The sequence below is a fragment of the Colius striatus genome, chromosome 13 (genome assembly GCF_028858725.1).
Source record: "Colius striatus isolate bColStr4 chromosome 13, bColStr4.1.hap1, whole genome shotgun sequence".
Taxonomy (NCBI): Eukaryota; Metazoa; Chordata; class Aves; order Coliiformes; family Coliidae; genus Colius; species Colius striatus.
The window spans coordinates 13,702,480-13,727,518 of NC_084771.1; the positions used below are offsets into that span (position 1 = coordinate 13,702,480).

A 25,039-nucleotide genomic window follows, 5' to 3' on the forward strand; every position below is an offset into this window, starting at 1 on the left:
AGGCCAGTGCACAGTTCATTGATACTACACACACTGATGGTAGAGGATGTTCCATCCTGGAAAAGCACACATATGTTTTATTTCGAACTTCACTGAGAAGAGGACAGAATTTTGTATTCCTGCACTTTTAAGAACTTTTTCCTGACCCTGCTGTAGCTTGTGGCAAAACTTTAGCCTTTAGAAGTGGGAGGGGAAGCTTTTATCAAGGGGACTCTGGAGGCTGCTTCTGTCTCCTTTATGCCATAGGTTCAGGCAAAATGGATCACTGAGGAGTAGGTTCAGGCCCAATTTATACATATAAATGGTGATGCAAAAAGCAGACAAGTAGCAATTTTTATTATTCCTGTGCTTCTGGGGCAGACTGAGCATCTCTGACCTCTTTTGATGCCTTGGGGACAAGACTGTCAGGACTGTTTCTTCTCATCCTTGTTTCTCACATGCCTTTGGTGCTGTATGCAAGAAGATCACAGCAGAGAAAAAGGAAGATACAAAACCCTCTTTTCTTAGCCTCTTGGCTAAAACCCAAATATTTGAAACATTTCTGCTAGGGGCTGATTCCTCCAGTGAGTCTCAGAGCTCTCATCACTGACCACTATAAACCAAGGACTGTTTACATGAGATCAGCACATGCCAATACTGCTTTGCACTTTACAGCATGTGCACTTTATATATCAATAGTAATGGGTAACCCATCCCTCAAGCTCTTTAGTGATCTTATAGTTGGTTTTGGGGCTTTTTTATGTAGAGAACAGGAGAAAAAGGCATAATGGAAGTCATGCAAATGGTTACATGAAAGGATCTGTTGGTCTTGTGAGACTACTGGTAAATAATTTAGCAAAGATCTTTAAACAATCTCACTCTAAAGAAAAAAAGCAGGTCCACTTAAAACCCTGCTTTTCCAATTTGGACATCCAAATCAGTACTGTGGTCCTTTAAAACAGCCAGGCTCTGTAGGAATCACCACAGAGAGTCAGACCCAGAGTTCTGGCTTCCAAGCGTAAAAGAGAAAAATGCGAGAAACTGTAACAGGCAAACGTGGGGTAATCTCCCTGGCCTCAGAAGAGCTCATCTGAGCCCTGGAGACCAGCTAAAACATTCAAGCAAGAGGTTTTGCCCTGCATAAACCCCTGCTTGCATGAACTCTCCAGTGATGGCTCTCCTCCATAGGAAGATTCTGCAAAGCTCTGGATAATTTTATGGAAACACCTCATTGCATATTTGGAGTATTCCCTTTACCATCTCCTTCCCAGAAGCATACTAACCTCTCCAATAAACTACAGCTACAGACATAACATCTGGTTGGTTTTGGGTAAACCTTCACTGGCATGACGTTTCAAAGCTGTGGGTGAGGCTCGTGTGAGGAGCTCAGCTTCCTCACCAGGAGACACCTGATTCTCGGGGAAGGGAGCACAAGGCAATTAGTCCTGTAAAACAGTCTAATGAGGCTGAAGAGGTAGGAATTGCCTAGGCCCAAATAAAGCCTGGTGCTTTACATGACTTGAGATGAGATTTGAGGAATCTGGCTAATCTTTTACTCTCCTAGTAAATCATTCATTGAGGCCATCTGTGAAATATGAGAAGAGCAGCTTCAACCCAAGATTCCCACTTAGCAAAGCTCTTACTAGCTTGGCCAGAGAGAAGCTTTCCTTGATAAAGTTGATAGCTGGTCCAAGCCCTCGTGATTTCCAGCAGCAGTAATCCTTCTGGGCAGATTAGAGAAGCAGTCCTTGAAGGTCCTGAAGTATGGCCATGCATTTCAGCAAAGTTCAAGGGGAAAAAAACCCAATTCACAGCACTTGCCAGGGTTTGACCCAGAGTTACACCTCTTCATGCTTTCCTCTGCAGATGGGTCTGCCAGACACCCTCCAAATGGGCTGGGCACAGTCCCCCTGGGACAGGGAGCATTCACGGGGCTTAAGGAGAGGATCAAGGAAGAAATTTGGTGTCTCGATGGCCAAGACTGACCTGTGGTTTTGTTCAAGGGAGGGCACAGATATCCATCTTGAAAGTGATACTCAGCTCTCACAGCTGAACTCAGAATCCAAACTTCCCTGTTTTGGGAAAGTTCATGTCTGAATTGAATGAGTACTGTGTGGGATGGTGTCGCTCGGAGAGGAATAAGTCATCCAAAACACACCCATCGACTCTCAAGGCCAGGATGCTTATCTGTGTCCTCCACCCAGATTTGATTCAGTTTTTTAGGGAGCAGTTAGTTTTTTTCCACAGTCTTTACTACTAATGTGGGAATAGAGGAAAGTCCTTAGGCAAATACTTCATAGGGCAAAAAAGAAATAGCTTACAGGCGAAATGGGCTGAATACCCAACCACAGTATTCGAGAAAATGAATTGCAATGTGCCTCCTCCAGGAACTGAGATAATAGTTTTTGATGGCTTTTAAAAAGAAATCTTCTAGTTTCTGAACTCCTGGGATCTGTAATTCCCAGGTGGCTCAACAGCAAGAAAGAAGAGAGAGTTTCAAAGTGAAAGATGAGATGCTTCAACTCATACAGCCAAATGCTTGAAGGGAAGTGAAGCAAAATCCCACATAGTCAAAAAATCAGAGCACAGCAGGGCTGGAGGCATAAGCCTACAGTCTTACCTGGTGCTGGGCTCTCAGAGGAGTCAAGGCTTGTGGGCCAGGAGGATGAGCAGGTCCCACCTTTGAGCTCTGTCAAAGCAATGTAAAAATCCAAGTATGCAGAAATACAGATACTGAAGAGAAAATACATCCCCCCTCCTCCCCTGTGCTTAAGCTACTCAGTAACATTCTCGGTTTAGTGTTAAAGTCTTCCAAAATTACCATGCTCTTGATGACCAAGCGAAGTTGGGGAAGTGATTATGTCTTGGATTAGCATGCCTGACAAACAGTAGGAGCTGCAGTTCCTAGAAAGACAGAGATCCTCTTTGCTATGTGAACTTTAACCAAAGTTTGGTGTGATAATCCCTCCATGCTGTGGTTTGTAAGATTTTAACTATTCTTTCTGTTTTCCTTGGCTATCTGGTGTTTGTTCCACTGAGCCCTGAGGTCAGGAACCGTATGGAATACATCAAAATTTCTGCCCTCTCCCTAAACCTCCTCATCTCATTGGTGATTATGCTGACCAGCTTTAGTGTTGTATTTTCTGTTGTGGAGAGAAAAATGTGAGATTGGAAGTTGCTTTGTTTTGGTTTTAAAAGCAAAGGGTTCTTCCTGCCCACTTACTAAGTATATAACTGTTGAAGAAAACATTTTATCCTAAGATGTGTTAGCTAAGATGTTAGAGAAGTGCTTCCTCTGTTTCCAGTTAGCTGTAATAAACACTATAAATGCCTCTTCCTGTAATGCTGTTTCTATTCTTAGCATGTCCTGTACCATCCTTGGTAGTCAGAGCAGTTGGCTGTGGGGGTACCAGCTGCAGCTTGGCTCATTGCAAATAGAGAGGGTCTGGAAGGAGAAACAATAGAGAGAGCAGCCAGCATCCACTCCTAGGTCAGAAGTGTACAGGAGGAGGAAGATGTTATCCAAAGGGTAACAAGTGAAGTGCTCAACCTCAGGGAGACCAAGGACGTGCTGTGGTTGTGTCACTGAAACCCGCTTGAGCAGAGCTGCAGAGCCCAACGTGACAGAGCTGAAACAAGAAGGAGATCTCCTGTCTGAGCATCAGCTCAGCTCTGGGACACACAGATTTGCCATTAATCTGACAGGACCCATGCTGCTCAGAAGAAAGCTACTTTGGCATCCCAAGCATAGCAAGCTTGGTGAGTCCTCCCCCCTCCAAATCACACTGAAGGCAGCAGGAGCATCTGTTGTAAATCCTCTTCTCTAGGCAAGAGCAGGAAGCTCAACTTTCACAAGACTCTTTCAAATGGACAAAATCATCCAGGCTTTCTCTCTGCAAACACTGCACCCTTCCTGGAGTCCTTTGTGTTCTAAGTTGAAATGAGATGAGCCAGAGAGACCATAATGGTTATTTCTCCAAGAAAGAAAAGCTTAATTTCACCATGGGGATCTTGTGTCTGCCATGACCCCTCCAAAGGCTCACAGGAACACAGGAGTAATAAACCAGCAATGAAGACTGATTCATTCTTGCAAATCTATGCAGAGTTTAATCTTAATTCTTAACACAAGTATCCCCCCTCCTGCAGAACAACTAAACCCAAACTAAACCAAAACCTCAGTTAGTAATGTGAAGCTTCTCCATATAGCACTCTCCGTTCTCCATCTAACCTCAGACTTGTAACCTCTCTGGAGACTTTCCTGGCCTGCAGCGGAGATGCTCAATGCATGAAGTCTGTGACTTTTCATGAGTGGCAACCCTGGAGGGGCTGGTTCCAGAAAAGATGAGAGGAAAGGGAAGCAGGATTACCAGGCTCAGAATCATTTGTCATTTGCTCATGGTTAGTATATCTTCAGCTAACTGGCAACTATGATCAACAGCTAGGATTTTTCCATCCCAAGTGAGCTAGCAATTGGGTTTCATTCAAGTAATTGTTCTAATGAATAATAATGTCTTATTATGACTAGATGGCTTATTACCAGAATGTTGTACTAAATTCAATAACCCAGACTCACCATATATTGTCCCTCTTGTGGGAGCTTCAGCTGTTTGAGAAGGACCCTCAGAGTTGTGTGATCATTCCTAAAACCCTCTCCCCAAGTTCAGGCTTTGGAGAACAAGTTGTTCATCATATGCTGAATTGAGCCTTGGAGTAACTCCAGTGAAAACAAAAGGAGTAACAACAGGAATGGATTAGGCCCAATTGCTTTCACATTTCTCCAGCTATGATTTCCAATTCCAATACTAAATGGAGGTGTTAAAAAGGAGTAACCCAAGGTATAACACAGAGACCAATAGACTTCAAAACATAATTCTGTCTATGATGTGTCCTCCTGCCCTTTGGAAAGTGCACCAAGGCAAGCTTCCCCAAGCTTACACAAAACCCTGCTGTCATTTGGCAGGAGCATCATATATTCCTACTTCTGTCACCATATTGTACCAATTTTTGCACAGAATGGTCAAACCCATCCTGCAGTTCTGGGCTGCTGCCCTTGTGACTACTGACATCTGCCAAGCTGAGATATAAAGACATGAGGATCTCGTTTCATAAAAACACGTTGAGTAAGATTAAATAGTGTGTTCTGTACTGACTCCATTTTCCAGAGGGAGCTGTGCACAGATCAGGAGAGGGCAGAGTCTCACCTATAAACCCTGATCTTGTAGATCATTACCTTGTCATCTCTCTGGTTGAAGAGATGTGAACCAACAGAGAGCAAGTGGGCTAAGGACCAGGATGCAGAATCTCAGGCTCCACTGCTAGCTATGGAACCATGCCTTCTCTCAGTGTTTGCTGCACTACTCACTCAGCTTTTAAGTAAGTCACTTCTAACTATGACCCGCTGTTTCCTGCCATGGCTGATGAGGCACGAGTGCAGAGTCGCTTCCTCTGGGCCAGTTCCTCAGTGAACACTTTCAGTGGCTGCCATGTGAAGTTAAGCTAAGAAAAAGTGTTGCTCCTGTTTTCATTGGAGGTATTCCCAGGCTATTTCAGTGGGTCATAAAGGGAGCAACAGAATTATCCAGTGCTCAAAGAACTAAACTGCAATGCAGAAGTCCTGGGTTCAATTCTTAGCTTATATTAAACCAGCACTTAACCACATGCTCCTCTTTGTACCTCCATACACTTATTTGAGAGTTTTAATGATAATGATGACACTCACTTAAAGTTATCCCTAAACAAACCATAAATTCATGAAGCATCACAAAATGTTAAGACCAGGTCTGACCCATGAGCTTTACAAAGTAAATGCACAGCTTCATTCAACTGACAGGCTGGAAAGCGAGAAGCTCAGCTCAGCTGCTATCTAGCTCAAAAATCACTGCACATTGTTTGCAAACTTATCAGGAGTGACTTGAATTGTGAATTAGCTTCAGCAAGGCAGCTGGCAGGCTGCTGGAGCACACAATGCCTGCTGAATCTGCACTTCCTGTTGGAGACGTGCAAAGGAGAAGGCAAACTATGAAAGAGCAGAGAAACTGCTCTCAACTCGAGGCAAAGCTACGTGCAGCACAGGCACAACAGGGCCAACCACTGATCCAGGAGCCAAACCAGGACTCCCAGAAGCAGCAGTACTGATAGTGCTCAGCCCTCACATATTGCTTGCTGTGGAGAGATTTCAAAGCACTCTCAGTGCTATCAGCTTCATCCATCTTCCCCCACCTCTTTGCTAGGCTGGATTAGACCTCAGAGCTTGGAAAAGCAGAGGTTGGACCTTCCCAAACTCATGCTGTAATCCCACAGCACACATCCAGCCTTGGGGCTTGCTTTTTTTTTGCATCTTGGTGTGCAGTAAACAATCCAATCTATGTCAAAAGCAGCAGGAGGCACCAAGATGTGTTCTGACCAGCCTTACCCAAGTGCTCACCTGGACACAACATCGCAGCACAGGGACGTGGTTGGGTGGAGAAGATGTTCCCCTTGTGCAGCAGGTTGCAAAGCAAGAGCAGCTGTAAATCCCCTCAGATCCAGGGCTGTGTGTGCCCACACAGACAAAAAGCAGAAAGATGCTTCCTGCATGCAGTCTGATAGGAACACTGCAGCATCAGCACTTCAGGGGAAAAAAAACAGCTTGTACACCACAATTCACTAAAACCAACTGAAATATGCCACAGCATGCTTCTGAAAGACTTCACAGGGCTGGGAAAAGAGCCAATGTGCAACATACTCCTGGAAAAGCTCTCTTGCTGTGAGTGGGGCCTTTCCCATCATTTCAGGTTGTCAATCCACCCGATCAAAGTCTCCTCTAGCGTGGGATTGTGTCATTCCTATCACCAAAGAGCATTCACCTTTTCCTTTTTATCAGTACAATGAAGTCCAAACCTCACTCTGGAGTCACAGAATCTCAAGGGCTGGAAGGGACCTCGAAAGATCATCTAGTCCAAGAAACTCAGCATTTACTCTGAAAGGAAGAGGTTGCACTATGAGTGAAAAGAAAACAAGCGTTAGAAATGTCTAGCAATAGAAGCAGCAGGAGGAAGGCAGCTCGGGAGCACTCGAGCCGCTGTCAGCACGGCTGCTGGAACACCCTTCTGTGTTTTGCAAGCCACGATACGCCATCCTGTGGTCATCCACATCGCCATTGACTTCTCACAGTTGGTCCGAAGCATCCAACGCACGTGTTGTGCGTGCTGGCTCACCCGCTCATCCTAAGTACTGTATGCACCACGGTCCTTGTGGCAAAGCAAGGCTGAAAAACTTCTCTACTCTCCAAAAAATACTCGATGAATGCCAGTAAGTGCAGGTTGCAATGTGGGGCTGTGGCACGGCTGGTTTGCTGCCTGCATACAGCTGTACAACCACAACCCTTCTTCCTCAGTACGAACCTTCTGTTGGCAACAAGAGTAATCATCACTTTCACAGGAAAGCCATCGCTTTCTCCACACCAAGCTCAAGGACCAGCCTCCTGCCACACCATCTCCTCCTTCCTGATGGGTGACATTCCTCCTCTATGGTGCTCTGTATAGTCCCTTACCCTACCAGGTCCCTCATGCTCTTCCGCTGCACCCATTGCTTTTTGTCCCGCTCCTGTACCCTCAGTTCCTCTCTGCCTCTGTGAAGAGTTTTGCTTGCTGATGTCTAGGACATGCTTGATGGCAGCTGCTAATCCTGTTCAGTAACTATGCTGCTAAAGACAAGAAGCTGAGCATCCTGCTTTGCTTGGGTTAGCCAATCAATGCAAATATAACCTTCAAGGCTGATGCAAACTCGGTGTAAAGGGGGTGGGAGGGAGTCTGTGACAATCCAGATAAACTCAGTTAGCCCTTCCTTGTTGCCCATCTGGCCCACTGCTGCCTCACAGGGTTTTAGGAAAAAAAGAAAGTGACCAGCAGCACTAATAATTCTCAAAAGGCAAATGTTTCCTATTATAGCACTAGCTCTTTCAGGCTCTTTGATGTTGCTTCTCCCACACAAAGCTGTTTCTTTCACAGTCTGTTCTTGCACATGAACAAGATGTTACACGTACTATATGTAGCATACCCTCAAATCTTATTTAAAGCACATTTGTCCCAGCTCACTGTGCTCTGTTCTCTGTATCATTTTGCAAATCAATACCTATACGTCATAGGCACTGAAGCTTTTTTCTTTTTACTAGCCTTCGCTTTCATATTTCTTTTTCTTCCAAATTCTTGGAAGTTCTGGTCATAAGTAGAGAAGTGTTGACACTTAACCAGGGTTGAGGCTGAGCTGCAAAGTTCATGGCAGTACCTGAATTTTTCCAGCATTTTAGGGGCTTGTAGAACAAAGAATTTGCTTTGCTAGAGGCCAGATACAACATTCAGATTTAGATTCTGGACCAGCTAACTTCACTTACAATTCTTTATTCTACCTTGGCCCATAGTTTTGGACAGTCTGCTCCCTACCTGTGTATTACACATCCTGACATTTTCAGTAATGAACACAATGTTGTCCTTGAATTGAATTGACACACTGTTACAGTTCTCATGATAAATTTAAATTGCAAGTTATTTGGGACAAGGAAAATCTTTTTTTGTTCTAGCACAATAGGGTTTTCAGAATGTCCATTATAAATTACCCCAATACAAATAATAGCCTGGCATGTCTGCCAGCTGACTGAACTGTAGAGAAAGTTCACAAGCGGTGGGAACTGTGGCAGGATACAGAAGGTTTCTTTAGGTGATGCAAGGCGTTAAACAAATCAGCTTCTGAAAACAAAACCAAACTCATCTCATTGCCTTTGAGATTTGATTAATGGTGATAAACAGGGGTTACTTTTATATAGGCTTCTGCATAACCTACATCCAAATACCTTGCAGAATTCACACATGATGGATAATTCTTCCAGAAAACACACAGTGCATTATCTGAAAAATAACCAAAATCCCCAAATCTCTGACAGCCCTCAGCTCTTGTGAGGCACAAACAAAAGTCCATTAAGTCCTCCAGGAATTTTACCACAGCTATTTAATAAGAGAATCAACCTTGTATTTGTATAAAAGGTAAAAATCTCAATGGCCTTCAGAAACAAGGTAAGGGAGACTGGAGGTGTTGGAACCATTGTACAGTGCAAGATGATGCACTTTGGACAGAAAGGAACTGAAAGACAGCCTGGTGGCACTAACAGGCTTGTTGCTGTAAACTGTTGTTTGGGGACTGAGAGACAGGCCATGACCTCTGTTAGCCCTAAAGAGAACTTGTCATCTTTCAGGAATAAGCCCTTACTTTATCATAAGGAGAGTTTGAGAGTGAAAGCATGTTGGATTTTGTTGCTGTTACTAGTGATACTCACAAAGGATTATTGCCTGCATTTTAAAAGAAATGCCTGGTATCAAAGCAGCCGAATCAGTTCACTATAAAAGGTATTTCTTTGTACTGTGTCTTCAGTTCTTACTTTTAAAAACTCCACAAACTTTTGTGAGCACCAAAGCTAACATGAATTCGTTGTTAATAGCAAGAATCTACCTACTCTGCATTTCCAAACTTTATAACGTAAGAGGAATGAAACAAATTGTTCCAAGTTTAAAAAGAAACCGTTGGCCCTGGCGTGCTAATCAGGGGCAAGACTCAAACCCAAGGCCCAATAGGCCCCGTATCAAAAGGCTTTAAGATCTAAAAGCAAGTAATAAAAAGCAGCTTTAATGCAAAACGGTTTGGACTGAAACAAGAGACTTCCGTGAAAGTGCCCAGCACACTAATAAAAAGGATAGCCTTGAGGTACTCATACAAGTTGAAAGTGGGAGCTGTGTGCATGTGTATTTATGGGGATGGCAGCCCCACTGCTCCAACCAAAGATTCTTCATCTGCAGCAGGAAGCAAACCCAGGCTATCATGCTTAAACCAGCCCTGCAGACTACCTACTCCCTCAGAAAACTGGCTTGATCTAAAACAACACCTACTTTTGATTTTAGCCTGATGACAAAGGTCATAGTCATGGATTAGATAAGCAGCCTTTAAGGCAACTCAAGCACCAACTCCCTGTCCTCTCCAAAGATGGCTAAAACTGCTACTTTAATTTGGACTGGCAAGCAGAGCTTGCTTTTTGAGAGGTAGATTGAGCAAAATAGTCCCAGACTTGCCAGCAAGGAGTCTTTTCCACTAAGTCTGAACAGCACAGACTCTCATGAAAGTCTCAGTTGCTCAAAAATCACATTTTTCATTTGAAAAATACTTAGATAAGCTAGATCTACATTCAGGGCTAAAGCACTAATTTACAGTCAAAGGAGCTGTTTACTACACCTTTCTCACTAGGTCATCTGGTACCTTCAGTGACCCATCTTACATCAATCACTGAATTTGCTGAGGATTATTTAACACATCTCCAGAGAGACTGAAATATTAAATGGTAGGCAAAGGCCCTTTCCACTTACTGTGGACAGTTGCCATTTATACAATAGTCTTGGAATACAAGAGGCAGTTTTTGTATAGCTCCAAAAATATTTCTTGGCCCTTACTCCAAAAAAGCAAATGAAACAGTCCTATGACTTCATGAATTATTTGAACCCATAATAATGCAAAGCTTTTTTTATGATGAAGTTACCAGGAAGATTACATGCAGATGAAATTCCTCCAGGAAAAACAAGTTCTCATCTTTGTTGTCACACAATACATTAGCAGGGGCTACAGATAAGAATGTGAATATTTGCAAAAACTAATTTCCCAAGACCAGCCTATTGTGTTTGTGCTCCAGAACACCAGAGTCCCAAATCCCCCCCAAGCCTGCTCAAGTTAACCTCTGTGTACGGCCCCCAATGTGGCTCTGTGTAGAGAAACTGAAGCCCTACATCTAAAATGCTTTTAGCATTTTGAGTTGTTAAAGTGAGTACTCTACTTTTATCACAACTTTTAAGAAAAAACATAATCCTCCTTCACTGTTTTTATACAGTATAGCTTTCCTTGTGCATTTCAAGAATCAGTTTTCCAATAAAGTCTGCAGGACTCAGATTTACATCCTCACCCACTGACAGTTTAATTACTTTCATTGTAGGAGAAAGTATTTAATCATATACAGTCAGAAAAACAGCCCCTTAAATACAGGCTTTTGGGCCCATGATCCCCCATTTGAAATTCAATGAAGGAGAATGAAACATGCATACTGTGATCCATTTCCTGATTCAGAACACTTGATATTATCAAAACACACAGAGTTCCACAGCTGACACACACATTTTTCTGAACCATTGGTAAAAGCCTTCCAGCATTTTAAGCCCACAAGACGAGGATTCAGCGTGCTTTGGGTATGATGGAAAGGCAGCGCTCCTCAATGAGCCTACAAAGACCAACATCCTAATGCTGTGCTAATTAACGTATTAAAAATCATCCAGCTAAAATGCTGCTTGAATTACACTGGTATTTGCTGGTATTTAACTTTCTGCTCAGCAGTTACAGCGTTCAAGGTGAGCCATCACCGGTGATCCTCAACAATACATATGCATTATTGGCTCCTTCTTTGAAAAGAAGAGGGGAAGGACAGACAGGAATTCTCACTCATCACAGCAACTCAGCACAAATCTAGTGGAGTCATAAAAAGAAAAGTTAAGTGTCAGCAGTTAAATATTAAAGCTGCCTACCAGCACCAGCTGGATTGCTTCCCCACACGGGTACCTAATTCATTACAGACCAGTTAAACCTAGCACCGCAACTTTCAGCCAGTGTTATTCAGAGGATGCTGTGTGAACCTTCACACGGCAGGAAAGATCATTTCCCTAAGTGGCAGGAACTCCTGTGCAGTTAAGTGCAAATATCAGCTATCAGGGTAGTCAAAAACTGATTTTAAAATGGCCTTACAGCAAAGTGTGTGAAACAAGACGTGGTCCTACATGGGACCTCACACACTCCCCAGTACCATTCGTTACGAACCGGGCAGTGTGGGGATCACACTTCACGTTCTTTATCAAAGAGCAATTCTTCTGAGGAGTGGAGAAGAGCCACCAAAAAAGACATATGCTGTAACAAGAATGGATATTTGTGAGTTTGCTTTATGAAGCTTACATTCCAATGATTACACAGGCCAGCACTTAGACTCTTCACTAACAAACAAAACTGGGATACATCAATTGTACAGGTAGGTCAGCCTCAAACAAGCAATAGCTACACTCTTCTCAGTTTTAAGAAAGCATGCAATAAGGTTCCCCCTTCTGCCACCCCTCCTTCAGGTTTCTAAATCACAGAACCAATAAAAGCACAGTGTAAGGGAAATGGAGCACAGGCAACAGGTCCGATTTTCTCACAGCCTGTTTATCACTGCATTGCAAACGCAGAAGCAGCCTTTTAGCAGCAAGGCAGGGAAGATACAAGTGTGAACAAAAAACCAAAAAATGAAGCCATTTAAGACATGGAAAAAAATCAAGAGCTAGCACTGGGAATATACAAATGAAATCAACATTCACTATTGTAGAGCTCATTTAAAAATGGCACCGAGGACAGTATTTTACAATATGCACATTTATTTGAGGTGGGGAACTAATGCTCCACAGGTGAAAAATGATACAAAGAAGAGTGCCACTGTTGGCCCGTTCCACTGCTTCTTACAATTTAATGGAAACACTTTTAAAAATAATCTGGTATGTACAAGTCTTCTGGAAACTCAACAGCTTCTGAAGAACAGAAAAAAACTACGGTTCTCCCCCTCCCCTTTTCAGCCAGACAGTATTGCCAGAGATTGTGCTTGCTTTCTTTTTAAAGCACGTAATCTTACTTTGAATTCAGTGCTATTCTCTCTCAGAAAGATCAGAAGTTGTACTTTTTTTTTTTTTTTAGGTAACAAAAGCATTTATGTTACAAACATTCAAAACTGGAAGCTTATGATTCTGGCAGACAATGTTGAGTATTAAATACAAACCAGCCAGCAATTACTGAACATAAAAAAAACTTATTCAATCATAAAAAAATACTATAATTCATCACCACAGACTTTTTACATAGTTATAAATAATAAATAGCATAACACAGTAGATTACAAACGGATTTATTTTGCCCCTTTAACGTCTTTAAAAAGTAAAATATCTATTGTCTCACCTCAGACTCACCAAGGTACTGCATCAAGACTACTCGTAGCTCAGCTGTAACTCCTCGAGCCAATCCATTCGCAGAGCTCGTATTCAATCCCAAGCCTTCGGTCTTTCCTTACAGAGGGAAAGTTCACAGAGCTGTCTGCCCTACCCACAACCAACCAGGGCAAAGAGCAACTGCAAAAGGTCTTTACCTCGGCCACAATCCAAGAGCAGAGGTGGGAACTGCCCACAGCACCTCGCCACAGAGCGCACACACCTCGGAGAGGAACACTAAGGAAAGCAGCATTGACGACAGACTCCGGTAAGCACTCTAGAAACAAGCTGTACACAAAGGACTTTTCCCACCCACCCCTCTGGTTTACATTCCATAATTTTGTGACAATGTCCCCTAAGGCACAAAAATACCTATGACCTCAATGCCACAGGAGACATCAACGGTGCCATACATGGTTCTCCTACACAGTAGTTTAAATAAGTTAGTTATCTGCATTGTATGTCTTAGATCGAGGCCTGGATTGTTTTTCCTCGGCCAAGTCTTGCTGAATGTTGACCTTATTTCACACAATCTGTAGGATAAAGGATCTGGGGAAGAGAACTACACAGCTATTTTAATCACGTCTGTCGAGTATTGTTATTTCTTCACTGATGGCAAAAGTGCCAGTCATTAGTTATTTTGTTGTGGTTTGGGTATTTTTTAATGTAATAGAGTGACATTTCCACACCCACTGTGGCCTTCTGAAATAAAAACAACTAGCAGCACTAACAAAACATTTTTGTCTCCCTTCCGTAAGAGAATTTGAGGCTAGTGACTGAAAAAAAAGCAAGAACAGCTTTACTCAGTGGTACAAGTGCCAGAGAATAAATTAGTATCTTCCAATCCTCCCAAACCAAATTATTTCCCTAGACATAGTGACCTTGATAAAAGTATCTCTCCTAAAAGTTGCAACACCAGTAGGTAAGATACCTATCCTTGGAATCAAAAAGTGTGTGCAAGTTCCTGAAAGCAAGAAGTTAGTATCATCTGAGCAGACAACTTGTTTCAAAAATAAATTCGCAAAACCAGACATTAATATGGTCTACAATGTCCATTAAATGGATAAATCAAAATCACTGGAAAGTTGCCAAGGATTACAGTTACAATGGTTTTTTTTTTTTCCTTGTAATAATTCTCCTGTTAATGGTTCAAGGATCAGAGTTCATTTCTCTGCACAAGTGTATGGGAAGGGAACAGCACAGCCAGACACCGACTCAGAGCTTTTGAAGTCACTTCGGTGAGAGATCATCCATCAAAATGAATGAAGAGCAGGAGTTTGAGCACGTTACTGGAGACTCTGTGGTTATGCTGCCTTTAGTCAGTGAGTCGGAGGAAGAGCCAACACTGCTGCTACTCCCATCAAGAATATCTGAAGACAGGCTGGGGGAGAAGAAAAAGGTTATTTAGTAACACGGCTGTGATGACTTTGTGGACAAAGCTCTGTCTTTGAAGAGAAAATGTAGGAGACCTATACTACCACTCAGCCTTTACTACAAGACTGGCAGCCCTGAAAACTCCTTGTTTTCTGTAGCATGTTATATAAATACTCCTGCACTTCATGGGAATGAAGAGCAGAATTTGGGAGTTTTTTTAACATGCAGAATAAGTTATGACTCTGATTTTAATCAGTCGTAGAAAGAAGGTGACAACCAATGAGAATAAAAACTTAATAGAGTACAGGAATAATAAGAATCTCACCAGCAATATAGTGAGGATGTCATTAATCAGCTGGTCTGTTCTTTAATGTCACATTACTCCAAGTAAGATTCTGAAACCTATTTTGCGCTTTGAAGTAAGCAACTCCTGTGTTTGGATTTTGATATAAGATTCCAGAAGGCACAGAAATTGATGCTTTTGAAATTTGGATGAAAGCAATACTAAAAACTTTTTCTAGGCAGTCTGAAGCCCACAGGTAAATTGAAAGTATACTAACAGAGCTGACAGATTAGAATACTTAGTGTCTGACCCTTGACAAATAAAAGGACCCAGCTTTTTATTATGGTAACACAGAAAGGAGACAGACTGTAACACTGAACATTATGAAAGTATCAACATGAACTATGTAACTGCAGTAACTATTCCCACACACATTTTCTCAGTATTCCAGAAAGTAAATTACACTAGGACGGCTGCCTACAACACGCTGAAATGATGAAGCATCCTGAGGCCAGGTCAACTTTGCTTATGAACCCACAGGGATTTGTAATAATTATATTCAGTATAAAAGCTTTATACACAAAATCTAGGCTAGAGTCTGCTCAGGAAGAACCGATCAAAAGAGCAGGAACACTGTCAGACTACCACAGGCATAGTTCCCAGTGATATGCACACACAAGCTACACAAAGCATTGGGTTTTTTTCTGGAAAAACAAAACAAGAAAGCTTATGAGAAATGCACATTCCCTGTTTCAGCATTTCAGGGCACATGAAATATTTTACCATGAACTGAGATCTGTCAGATGTGTAACATCTGGAGAAAGCATGTTGGTTGTTCCTTGAAAAAGTCTCTTTGGCTGACTTTCAGTTTCCATTTCACCTACGGAAAATAGTGCAAATAATCAAACTCACTTGAGTCTCTGGAACGTCTATTTAATATTTGTCTTTTGTAAGAGAGAGGTTTGTAACATAAGTCCTCTAATTCAGCCAACCAAGCACTTGGGTAAGACACTAATTTAATGCTAGCTATTGTTTAGCCATCCATTCTTCATTTCCCTAGTGCTTCAGCAGTATCTCAGGGGCTACAACAATCTCAAAGGCATAAAACTAGGCACTGGCTACTTGGACTACAACCAGAGAAAATAATCTAAAGCAAACTAATTACTGTGACTTAATTTTAAATAAGCAGCTGAGATGAAGCAACTGACATAAGCCAAAAGGCAGATTAGAATTCTCTGTGATTATGAAAACAGGGATGTCAGCTTGGTTCAGAGTATCACGCTCCTGCCTACAACAAATGCAGATACATAATTACACTTCCACACAAAAGCTGCATAGAAAAAGTTTGCCATGTATATGCATTTCCACTTACTCATCATGGATCAGGCTGTCTTTGTACCTGGAATCATCTACTGACATTAAAAGATTATATGAATTCTCCCCATCGTGTTTAATCTGTTTAGTATAATCTGCCCTGAGAATGAGCTAGCTCGTTAATAGCTTCTGTACAATAGAGACCTTGGAAATATCATCAACTTGCCAATAACAGGCTGAAGAAAGGAATTATACTACCACTCATTGTATAAAAGATTAATAACCCTCCCAAATTCCCTATTTCCTTTAGCCCACAGGGATACATACCCTTCTTTGAAGGGAAGGAATAACAGTTTCTATCAGGCAGAACGGGCAAAAAACATTTGGAAAATAACAGGATTATGTTGTTTGGAAAATATGTTCATGTAAATGAATCAGATCTTTTTAAAATTAAGTAATGTATAGATATTTCAAGTTAAAATGGCAACCTCACATCTCTACTTTGTAAGAGATGCTCCACAAGAGCACATGGACAGGGTGAGGAAAGCAGGCCCTTCATCTGCATTGTTTTTAGTACAGTCTGTGTAAAGTCCATTGTAAAATGTTTAAAGTCAAGCAACACTGTATGAACACCTATTCTCTACTGGCCATTGAGCTTGTTAAATAATTGTTCAATTTTGAATGCCTTTAAAATTCATAGAAAATAACATCCAAGATAGAATTAGCATCTGTGAGAAAACTTGTGTCTCTCCTCTGCCAATTCAATATAAATTAGACAACATTCTTTATCTGATAGGACAAGCAGTCCTGAAAACTCCAACAAACAATAAACTTTTCTCAAAGGCTAAACACAAGCCTTGTAAAACAAAACAATGTGCTTTTGGTGCAGTTAAGAATGCCTGAGTTAAAAAAAAAATGCAGAAAAGATAAGCATAGCTAGAGGCACCCTTGTAAAAATCTCAGTCTCACAGTTCCACTATGGAGTCTTATTCTAGGATGCAACTTGAATATCCCTAACATGGACCACTTCCAGGAAAGAATGCAGTTTTCTCCCTTCAGGAGGAAAGGGCACAGATCTTTTCCATTTCTTTAAACACTCACCTTCTGAACTTTCAGAGTAAAAACAAACATTCAGTACTAAGTTTAGAAGATACTGCACGATAAGCAACATTCCTAAGATGATCTGAAGGGTGTGCACTGTACACTGGTACTCTTAGGAATGTCAGAGCTTACGAATATTCAGAACATTTAAGCTGATGTGTAATAAAGTCTACCTCTCTCAAGCAGTAGCTGCTTTTAAAGTTTTTAATTCTTGTGGTTTGGACTGGCTACTTTACATCGTATATTTAAGTTACAACTGGCAAATTCCAGTTCACTGGGAATTATATTTACAGAAAAAAAAAAAGGGAGAGAAATGTACCCAGCTGCAAAACTACATCCATATTAAAACATCTGATAATGTGCATGCACATACCTTTTCTTTTAAGGGGACCAAGAACACTGGGCCTGATACAGTTGATTGGACTTTGACTCCTCCTGCTAGAAAGAGATTATTGATACTCAGGCCTGTAAAGGTTGCAAGTCTGAACACCACCATATGTAGCATCACATGGACAACTGTACCAGATGAAACCTTCTTTAAAACTATTCCTGCCCAACTGGAAGGCTTAGGGAATTTCAATATATAGATCACAAAGTAGTGCTGCCCCTTAGAGAAGTTTATCTGCCACACAAAGTTGGAGTAAATTTTCTAAGGTTTCCTCCTTCCCTCAACATTCCCCCACAATTTACCAAGTCTAGTGGAACCTTGACATAGGCTCCTATAAGAGCACCCACATAAAGTTACCACTGCTAAAGGCTGAACTTTCAGAACAGTTTTATGTGGCAACGCTTCAGCTAATGTAAAACTAAAGGCTCTTTTAGTGCCTTAACATCAGCTTTAACTAATTTGTGTGCTAGCCTTGGAATTTAAGCCAACGTTATACCTGTTACTTGCAGATGTTACTTACTTGGAGAATCGCCTTGTTGGACTGGGAATAGGACTTGGAGGCAATCCATTACTGCTCACAAACATTTGCAACGATGGTGAAAAACATTGCTGCAGGGAAAAATGTCACGTTCAGATGCTTCAGAATTTCCTTTTAAACAATCTGTTTTTCAACTCTTCCCGTCAAAAAAACATCTCCAGTTAAAGAAAAGCTAGTAACAGAACAATCAGATGATCAAACACAATCTTAGAAGCATTAACACTTGACTTGATTTACAAATTTTACTGGCTAATGCAATACTGCTCAGATTAACTTAAAATTCAAACCCACAAGAAATCTGAAATAGAAAGAGTTTTCTAAATAAGACAGTTGTTTCTGTTCTTCCTGCTATGCTTACAAGCAGCAGTACAGAACTCTGGTCTTACCTTTTTCAAGGGGATTGTTAAACAAACAAGTTTACTTAAAAAACATCTGAGCTGAAAATTTAACACAATATTCCAGAGCAGAACAGAGTATTTAGCTTTGTGGTTCCATAGCTAATCTGAGCTTAGATAAGCACAAAAATGTTCGTCAAGTTCTCTACTACTGCTTTGCAGTCATGACTCCAAAGGCACAGGACCAGTTGTCAGCATCAGTGTTGTACTAGGAATATATTTACCCAGCACTAGTAGGTGGCTGCTCTAAGCATGATTACTGCATGAGGCATGTCATTAAACAGTAGCAGTACAAACAAGGTGAAAACAAGGTCAAGCCGCCCATCTTTAAACTTAGTTGTCATTTTCTCTGGGCTATGTTTCCTTTCTCTAGTCCTCACTGGAAAAAGTAGTTTATCTAAGATCCCCTTCTTCCCCTTCTCCAGCACTGCCATCAGTCTTCAGTGCAAGTTCAGTATGCCTGAGTCCTCCTTCACACTGAGTTCATGCCTTCCACTCTGTAACAGATGGCCAGATTTTCATCCTTATCACAAGACTTGCATCTTCTGGCCTTTGCCTACACTCTTACTCTACATGTGACACATTCCAAATTTGCTGTCTCTTCCTCAGTATCCACCTACTCATGCAGCTGAAGATAATGTCCAAATCTGATTATTCCAATGACCTACTACAGCTTCCCTAGAACCAGAACCCTAAATGCATGCAAGCATCGCACAAATAGCAGCAACTGAAACTGATAGAACTGGCACACTGCTCAAGCTCTGCAGGCTGTAAGATGACAAATATTTGATTCTTAGAAAACAAAAAAATGTGGGTTTGAGTTGTGGAGTTTTTTGTTCTTGTTTGGTTGTGGGGTTTTTTTTAAACTATCAAAACAATCTGTGACGTTTCACATGTCTTCACAGTTCACCTTGGTCTAAAATCCTACTATGTTCTCTCAGTTTGCCATCTCACTTATCCTACCTTTCCTATTCCTCTCGTAGGTGAAGGTGCAGGCGAAACTGGAATGAAGTCTATTCTCTTTGGGGAGGAAGATTTCTCAGACTTGTCCAAGTCATTGTCGCTCTGTAAACACAAGGTTTCAGACTGAACACTGGCATGTGACATCACCTTAGAATCCAAGGCACAACCCTCTAATGGAAAGTCAGTTCTTCTTAAATTATTTCCACAGTTAATTCCTCTCTTCTCTTAAATTCATCAGTTGAGTGTAAAAGTAGAATTAAATAGGAAACATCTAGAGAGATTACCAGGCTCAAGCTTTCCTCCCATGACTGGCTTATCTGCATTGCTGTTTGCACTTCCCTAGAATACAAAAAATCTCATCAGTAGCTACAAAGAGGATAACTCTGGTTATTTTATCATCTTGTTTCAATAACTCACCTTTCATGTGCTGTTTCTCTGTTCATTAAATCCACTCCTTCCTCCTGCAGGAGATAAATATCATAAGTTTCCCCATAACATTTGATTCATGACAGGTACTTAGAATAACACTCATGATTCAATAATTTGCCAGTAAAATTGAAATATGAACAGTAGGAACACTCCAGAGAGAGAAGACTGCTACCAGCCCAGCTCACCGTTTCTCTAGAGTGAAACATCACCTCAGAAATATGGGGTAGTTTAAACATGACAACAACAAGCCTTGCAAGGACACTTCCTTGTTGAAATTAAAAGTCTTTAAAAAGGCCACTATTTCCCCTAGTACTTGAAAAACTCAATAGGAAAGAAACTCCCATTATGTAAGAACTCCAATATTATGTAACACTTCTGCTACTAAATAATCAGATCAAAACTACACTTACCCTTCTGATCTGATGAAGTCGGCTACTAGGAATACGAATAGGAGATGATGACAACAACTGAAAAAAAAAGTGACAGCCACAATGATTAAATCACACATCAACAGCTTGCATACATCCTATTTGCCATGACCTACATTCCTAGTGAATTAAAAAAATGAGCTGTATGACAGCACGTGGATGACTCAATGTTGCAAAAAGAAAACACTGACCTTCAAGAGAAAATACTTGTTTTACCACTTACAGATTTATTCTATCACTCAGCAAGTGGCACAGATCTCAGACTTGCAAGCAGATACTGCTTAGCATCTCAAATGCACAAGTAGTTCTGTGTCATTTAGACAAGTGAGGTATTATAAATGAAACTGCAAACATGCAATTCCATGCTGCCTGGAGTAAGACGATCAACTCCTGTAATAACTCACTCAACCAGCTGGCTATTATGAAGAAAATAATCTTAAACCTTTCATTTGTCTTGAGCAATTTTGCCTAAAACTTTACTTCTGCAATTTTTCAATTGCATGTAATTTTATCCATCTAATTCCTCTGGAACTTTGGCTACCATCCCACACAAATGGGCCAACAGTTCTCACTCAGGAAGCCTGTGTGCCTGCTATGTAACAGCTACTCATCTGAGCTCCAAAATTATGGATCATTCTTTTTATGAAGTCTCACTATGGAAGACTTTGAGCTAAAATTCCATTTCGCTGCTTCCGAACAGAAAACACAGAAGAAATCTGTCTCAGGACCTTAAGTTCCACAAGTTTTGAGAAAAGCAATACTTCACTACCCCTCAGATTAGAAAGAGAAATGTTGGTGGAAAAGAGCACACGAATCCCAGAGATGACAAAGAATGGCTGAAAAAGTGAAAGAAATGCAACACCTTTGAAAAGTGAAACACCTGCAGTACTGTTCAATACCAGGCTTCAGTAACAGCGGGCCAGACCCAACACGTGGCCAGACCCAAACCCATTTTAGTTCTTTGTACTGGGAATCACACATAGCTTCAGCTATTGTTGTCTTCTTGGGGACATACAGTTGATATACCACTATTATTTCATTATAGGTTGAAGTGTTAAAAAAAAAGGATATTCTGCGGCCGGGAAGCTTGCTGGGATGCTTAGTGCAAATACAAATCATACTTATCTTCATTTCTCCAGCCCAAATATTTCTTGTTAAATGTAAACAAAAACGTGCTTAAGATGCCTTACCATACTGTGGCGGCTCATAACTGTTGTACTGTTCCTGCGGGTTCGCAACACATAAGGCTGAAAAACCTGGGAGTTGTCACTAGAGGGGAACGAAAAAAAGTCTCGTGAGCAAATTTTAAAGTGGGCTTTACTAAAAACTAGAGTGCTAGGACACACACTGCAGCCCCCAGTGCACAAAACACAGCCATTTTATTTCAGCAGCAGCACTACTTTCACTGGAAGAGCACTGCGAGTTCTTTCCTCCTGCCGACCCGCGCGCTGCGGGTCCGTAGCTACACGAAGCAATTCGCCGCCCTGGCTCGAACATTGCGGGGAACAACTGACACGTTTCGGAGGCCTCCAGCGTGCACCGGCCGCGGCGCAGGGGGAGCTGGGGGCCTGCACTAAGCGCGGCCGGCAGCGGGGCTGGGCACGAGGGCGCTCCGGGCCCGGCTGGCTGCGGCCCGCGCTGCTGGAGGCGCCTAGCCCCGCCGGGCAGGGCTAGGCGTTCCCGGGCCGTCCTCCGCTGCCGCCGGTGCCCCGGGGGCCGCCGCTGCCGCCGCGGGCCGGGCCGGGCCGCGCTCACCTGAGCCCGTGGATGAGGGGGGCGCTGTTGGATCTCCGCAGGCCGCCCCCGTCGCTCGGCGCCGCGGCGCTCCCCGGCGGCAGCTCCAGGTCCAGCTCCATTTTCTCCTGAGCCATCGCGGCAGCGGCGGCGGCTCCGGCTCCTCCCGCTCCGCCGCCAAGCCCATTCACTGCCGGCGGCCGCAGCGGCTCCTCATGCCGCCGCTGCCCCCGGCCAGGCGCGGCGCGGCCGCCCCTACAGGCCCCGCGGGCGGCGCCGCACGCAGAGTCCGGGGGCGCGCCGGGCCCGGCGAGGGGGGCGGCCCCAGCAGCGCCCCATGCCGGGGCCGGCCCGGGGGGCGGCCCGTTCCCCCACCCGCTGTCGCCGACGGACGAGCTCCCCGCGCGCGTTCCCGCCGCCCGCGCCGGTGCCGCGGCCTCCGCACGGGAGCGAGCGCCTCGGGCCGGACACCCCCCAGCGCCCGCCGCCGCGCAGCGCGCATGCGCGGGAACCGGGGCGGAGGCAAAGCCGCCTCTGAGCCGTGGCGCGTGCGCTCGCCGCCGCGACCCCGCACTGCGCATGTCCGACGGCAGGCGCGAGCCCCGGCGCTGGCCGCGCGCGCACTCCCGAGAGCCTCCGGAGGGAGAGGGGCGCCGGCTGGCGCACGGGGCGGGGCCTGCGTTTGAAACGGCCCAATGGGCGCGGAGCCTGCGGCGCGCGGGAGGGGGCGTGGCCGGGCCTGGCGGGAAGGAGGCGCCCGCCCGGCGGCGTTCCGCGCCGCGCCCCGGGCCGGACCTGCCCTGCTGAGGGTTTCGCCTTTCGGCTTAAATCCCGCAGCCTCTTCCACTGTTCTCTGCTCCGTTTGGCTGCTAAAGTACGTACAGCATTTCTAACGAGTAACACGATGACAAGCCTCAGTGCGGCGTGCAGAGGCCTCACTCTTGGCTGGGTATGGGCTTTGCTCTGAGCTTTACAATTCGTTCCGTTCCAAGGGATCCAACCTCTACGTTTGTTCTTGCTCATACTTGTTTTCTAATCGTTTTCTATAATAACTGCAATGTACACATTTCTCTCTCACATACAAGGTGTCTTCGGCATCTGTACCAGTACCACATTTTTTTTCCCTGGGAAACCGCAATTCTTTTTCCAGAGTACAAGGTACAGAAATACTTCACATGAAAAGTTTGGATTTTTTGTTATTTCAGCTCTTCAGTGGGCACATGGCCATATGAATTATTCTCTGACTTAAAAACCATGGCAAGTTGGTATTCCTAGACAACAGAGCGGCACTCTTGTTGCTGATATCCCTTGGTATTTATTCCTGTACCCCCTTGCTTTTTTTTTGTTAACCAGACTGGCTCCAGCATAGTCCATTCTCTACCTACAGAGACAGTGTATTCTATCCATGCTCCCATTTTTTGTGCTATACTGACATCAATAACAAAGAACTTTGTGCCTATTAAGTACCTGGGAGTTAACAGCCCCACAAGATCACATTTTATGTCTTTTCAGGGTTTTTTCAATTCATACTGAAAAACCTGGAGACAAGAGTCCTTGCTTTGTATTGCTGCAGAAGGAAAAACTCATTCAGAGTCCCATACCAGTGCTTGCACTGTGATATTATGGTACCAGCAGTGACACCTCTCTGAGGGGATACTGGAATGCCAATTCCTGCAAAGATCAAGAGGATGAATACCTGAGACTTTTTCTTGTTTTCTGATAATTATGATCAGTCTGACTCACTGGAAAATTAGGATCCGCTGCTGCCATTAAAGGAAAATGATGTTAATCATGTTTCATAGCCACAATTCACCAAAAGCAACACCACATTTTTAACATGGAACCTGCACCATTCTCCTTTCCTAGTGCTTCAGCACAAGCTTTTCAGAGCTTGGAACAGCTTTTAAAGCTTTACTTCCCATGGCTGGAGAGTGCCCAAGGCAACTACACCTAGCAAAAAATCTAGCCCTGAATGGAAATCTGCTCACAAGTACGTTGGCTCTGCTAATAGAAAAGCCACCTACAGGATATACATCAGTCTTACATCACCAGACAATGTAGATTTTGCTATTTTTCATGGTTGTGGAGTTGTTTCATTTTGTCCCTGACACTATGGACAGCAAAAAAGCTTCAAATGCTGTGTGTGCCAGGATACCCTTAAGGAAAAAAATCAACAATATTGCTTCATGTACACCAATTTTTCAGTGCCAGGCACTAACACATCAACCTACTGCCTGACCAGGGGTTTACTCTAATCAAGAGAAGATTAATAGCAACATATATACAAAAGAAGGTGGGGAATGTCAAGGTGACCCTTAAAGGCCTGAGGAGGAGGAGGGTAATGAGGCAGAGAAAAGGGCATGTGGCTGTGGGAGAGTTGTGCTATGGAATAGAATGAGGTGAAAGATGCAAGGGAGGAAATCCCAGATTGCTGAGTTATAGAATCAGTGCAAAGAAGCAGGGCAATAGGGATGAAAAAAAGGCAAGAATATGTTAAACAAAGCCTTGGGAAGATACGGGTGAAGGACAGAGATTTAAAGTGGGGAAACGGAGACTGGGAGAATAACACAGGTGGGTCCAGTGATACAGGGGGACTGGCGGACATGAAGCTACGGCATGGGCAATGATGTGGGTGATATTAGATAGTATCAGGGAAATATCCCCGTGGGTAAAATAAACCCAGCTACTCAAAGTTACAAAATTCTATCAGCCTTAGATAAATGAGTAAGCATGTGACCCACGAGGGGGATTAAAAAAAGAGAAAGGTTTACCTATCTATGACCTACCTTTCTTCTCTGGTTATTTTTGTTCTTAAAGACTCCCTGAAAATCTCACCTGGAATACAAATTGATGAGGAAATGTCTGTCTGGGTCTACAAAGAGTTACCAGTTTTATTTCTGATAAGTGAAAATGGTTAGGTATTAACTCAGATGTGTAGCTTTTGATTGTTACAGGTCAGGATGGTAGTACTTAGTAAGAGAATACTAATGAACATATTTTAACACCTAAAATATATACAGCAGAGCTGTAAATATTTACAGTTGTAAACAGA

At 43.1% G+C, this 25,039-nt stretch overlaps 1 protein-coding gene and 1 non-coding gene across 3 annotated transcripts; both read right to left on the reverse strand.

Annotated features, from left to right (window-relative positions):
* Nucleotides 1-12,422: 12,422 nt before the first annotated feature.
* On the reverse strand, nucleotides 12,423-22,472 carry PABIR2 (PABIR family member 2). 2 transcript variants are annotated; one of them, XM_062006579.1, is made up of 10 exons: nucleotides 22,009-22,472; nucleotides 21,444-21,522; nucleotides 20,236-20,292; nucleotides 19,814-19,857; nucleotides 19,681-19,735; nucleotides 19,397-19,498; nucleotides 18,021-18,109; nucleotides 17,486-17,547; nucleotides 15,481-15,577; nucleotides 12,423-14,421 (listed from the first exon to the last, which is right to left on the reverse strand). In XM_062006579.1, the coding sequence occupies exons 1-10, from the start codon at nucleotides 22,122-22,124 to the stop codon at nucleotides 14,271-14,273; spliced, it is 852 nt and encodes a 283-aa protein (XP_061862563.1). In that variant the 5' UTR covers nucleotides 22,125-22,472; the 3' UTR covers nucleotides 12,423-14,270. The 2 variants fall into 2 exon arrangements, with proteins under 2 accessions (XP_061862563.1, XP_061862562.1); XM_062006578.1 differs by having other exon boundaries at nucleotides 17,486-17,550.
* LOC133626656 (small nucleolar RNA U109) lies at nucleotides 14,497-14,642 on the reverse strand. Its single transcript, XR_009819707.1, has one exon. It is a non-coding gene; the product is annotated as a small nucleolar RNA U109 (small nucleolar RNA).
* Nucleotides 22,473-25,039: the final 2,567 nt, after the last annotated feature.

Coding starts and splice junctions, on each gene's coding strand:
- PABIR2 (XM_062006578.1), bottom strand. CDS start 22,124: ATGGCTCAGGAGAAAATGGAGCTGGACCTGGAGCTGCCGCCGGGGAGC. Junction 21,523..22,008: donor CCCCTCATCCACGGGCTCAG/GTGAGCGCGGCC, acceptor GTTCCCCTCTAG/TGACAACTCCCAGGTTTTTC. Junction 19,499..19,680: donor GGGAGGAAAGCTTGAGCCTG/GTAATCTCTCTA, acceptor TTGTGTTTACAG/AGCGACAATGACTTGGACAA.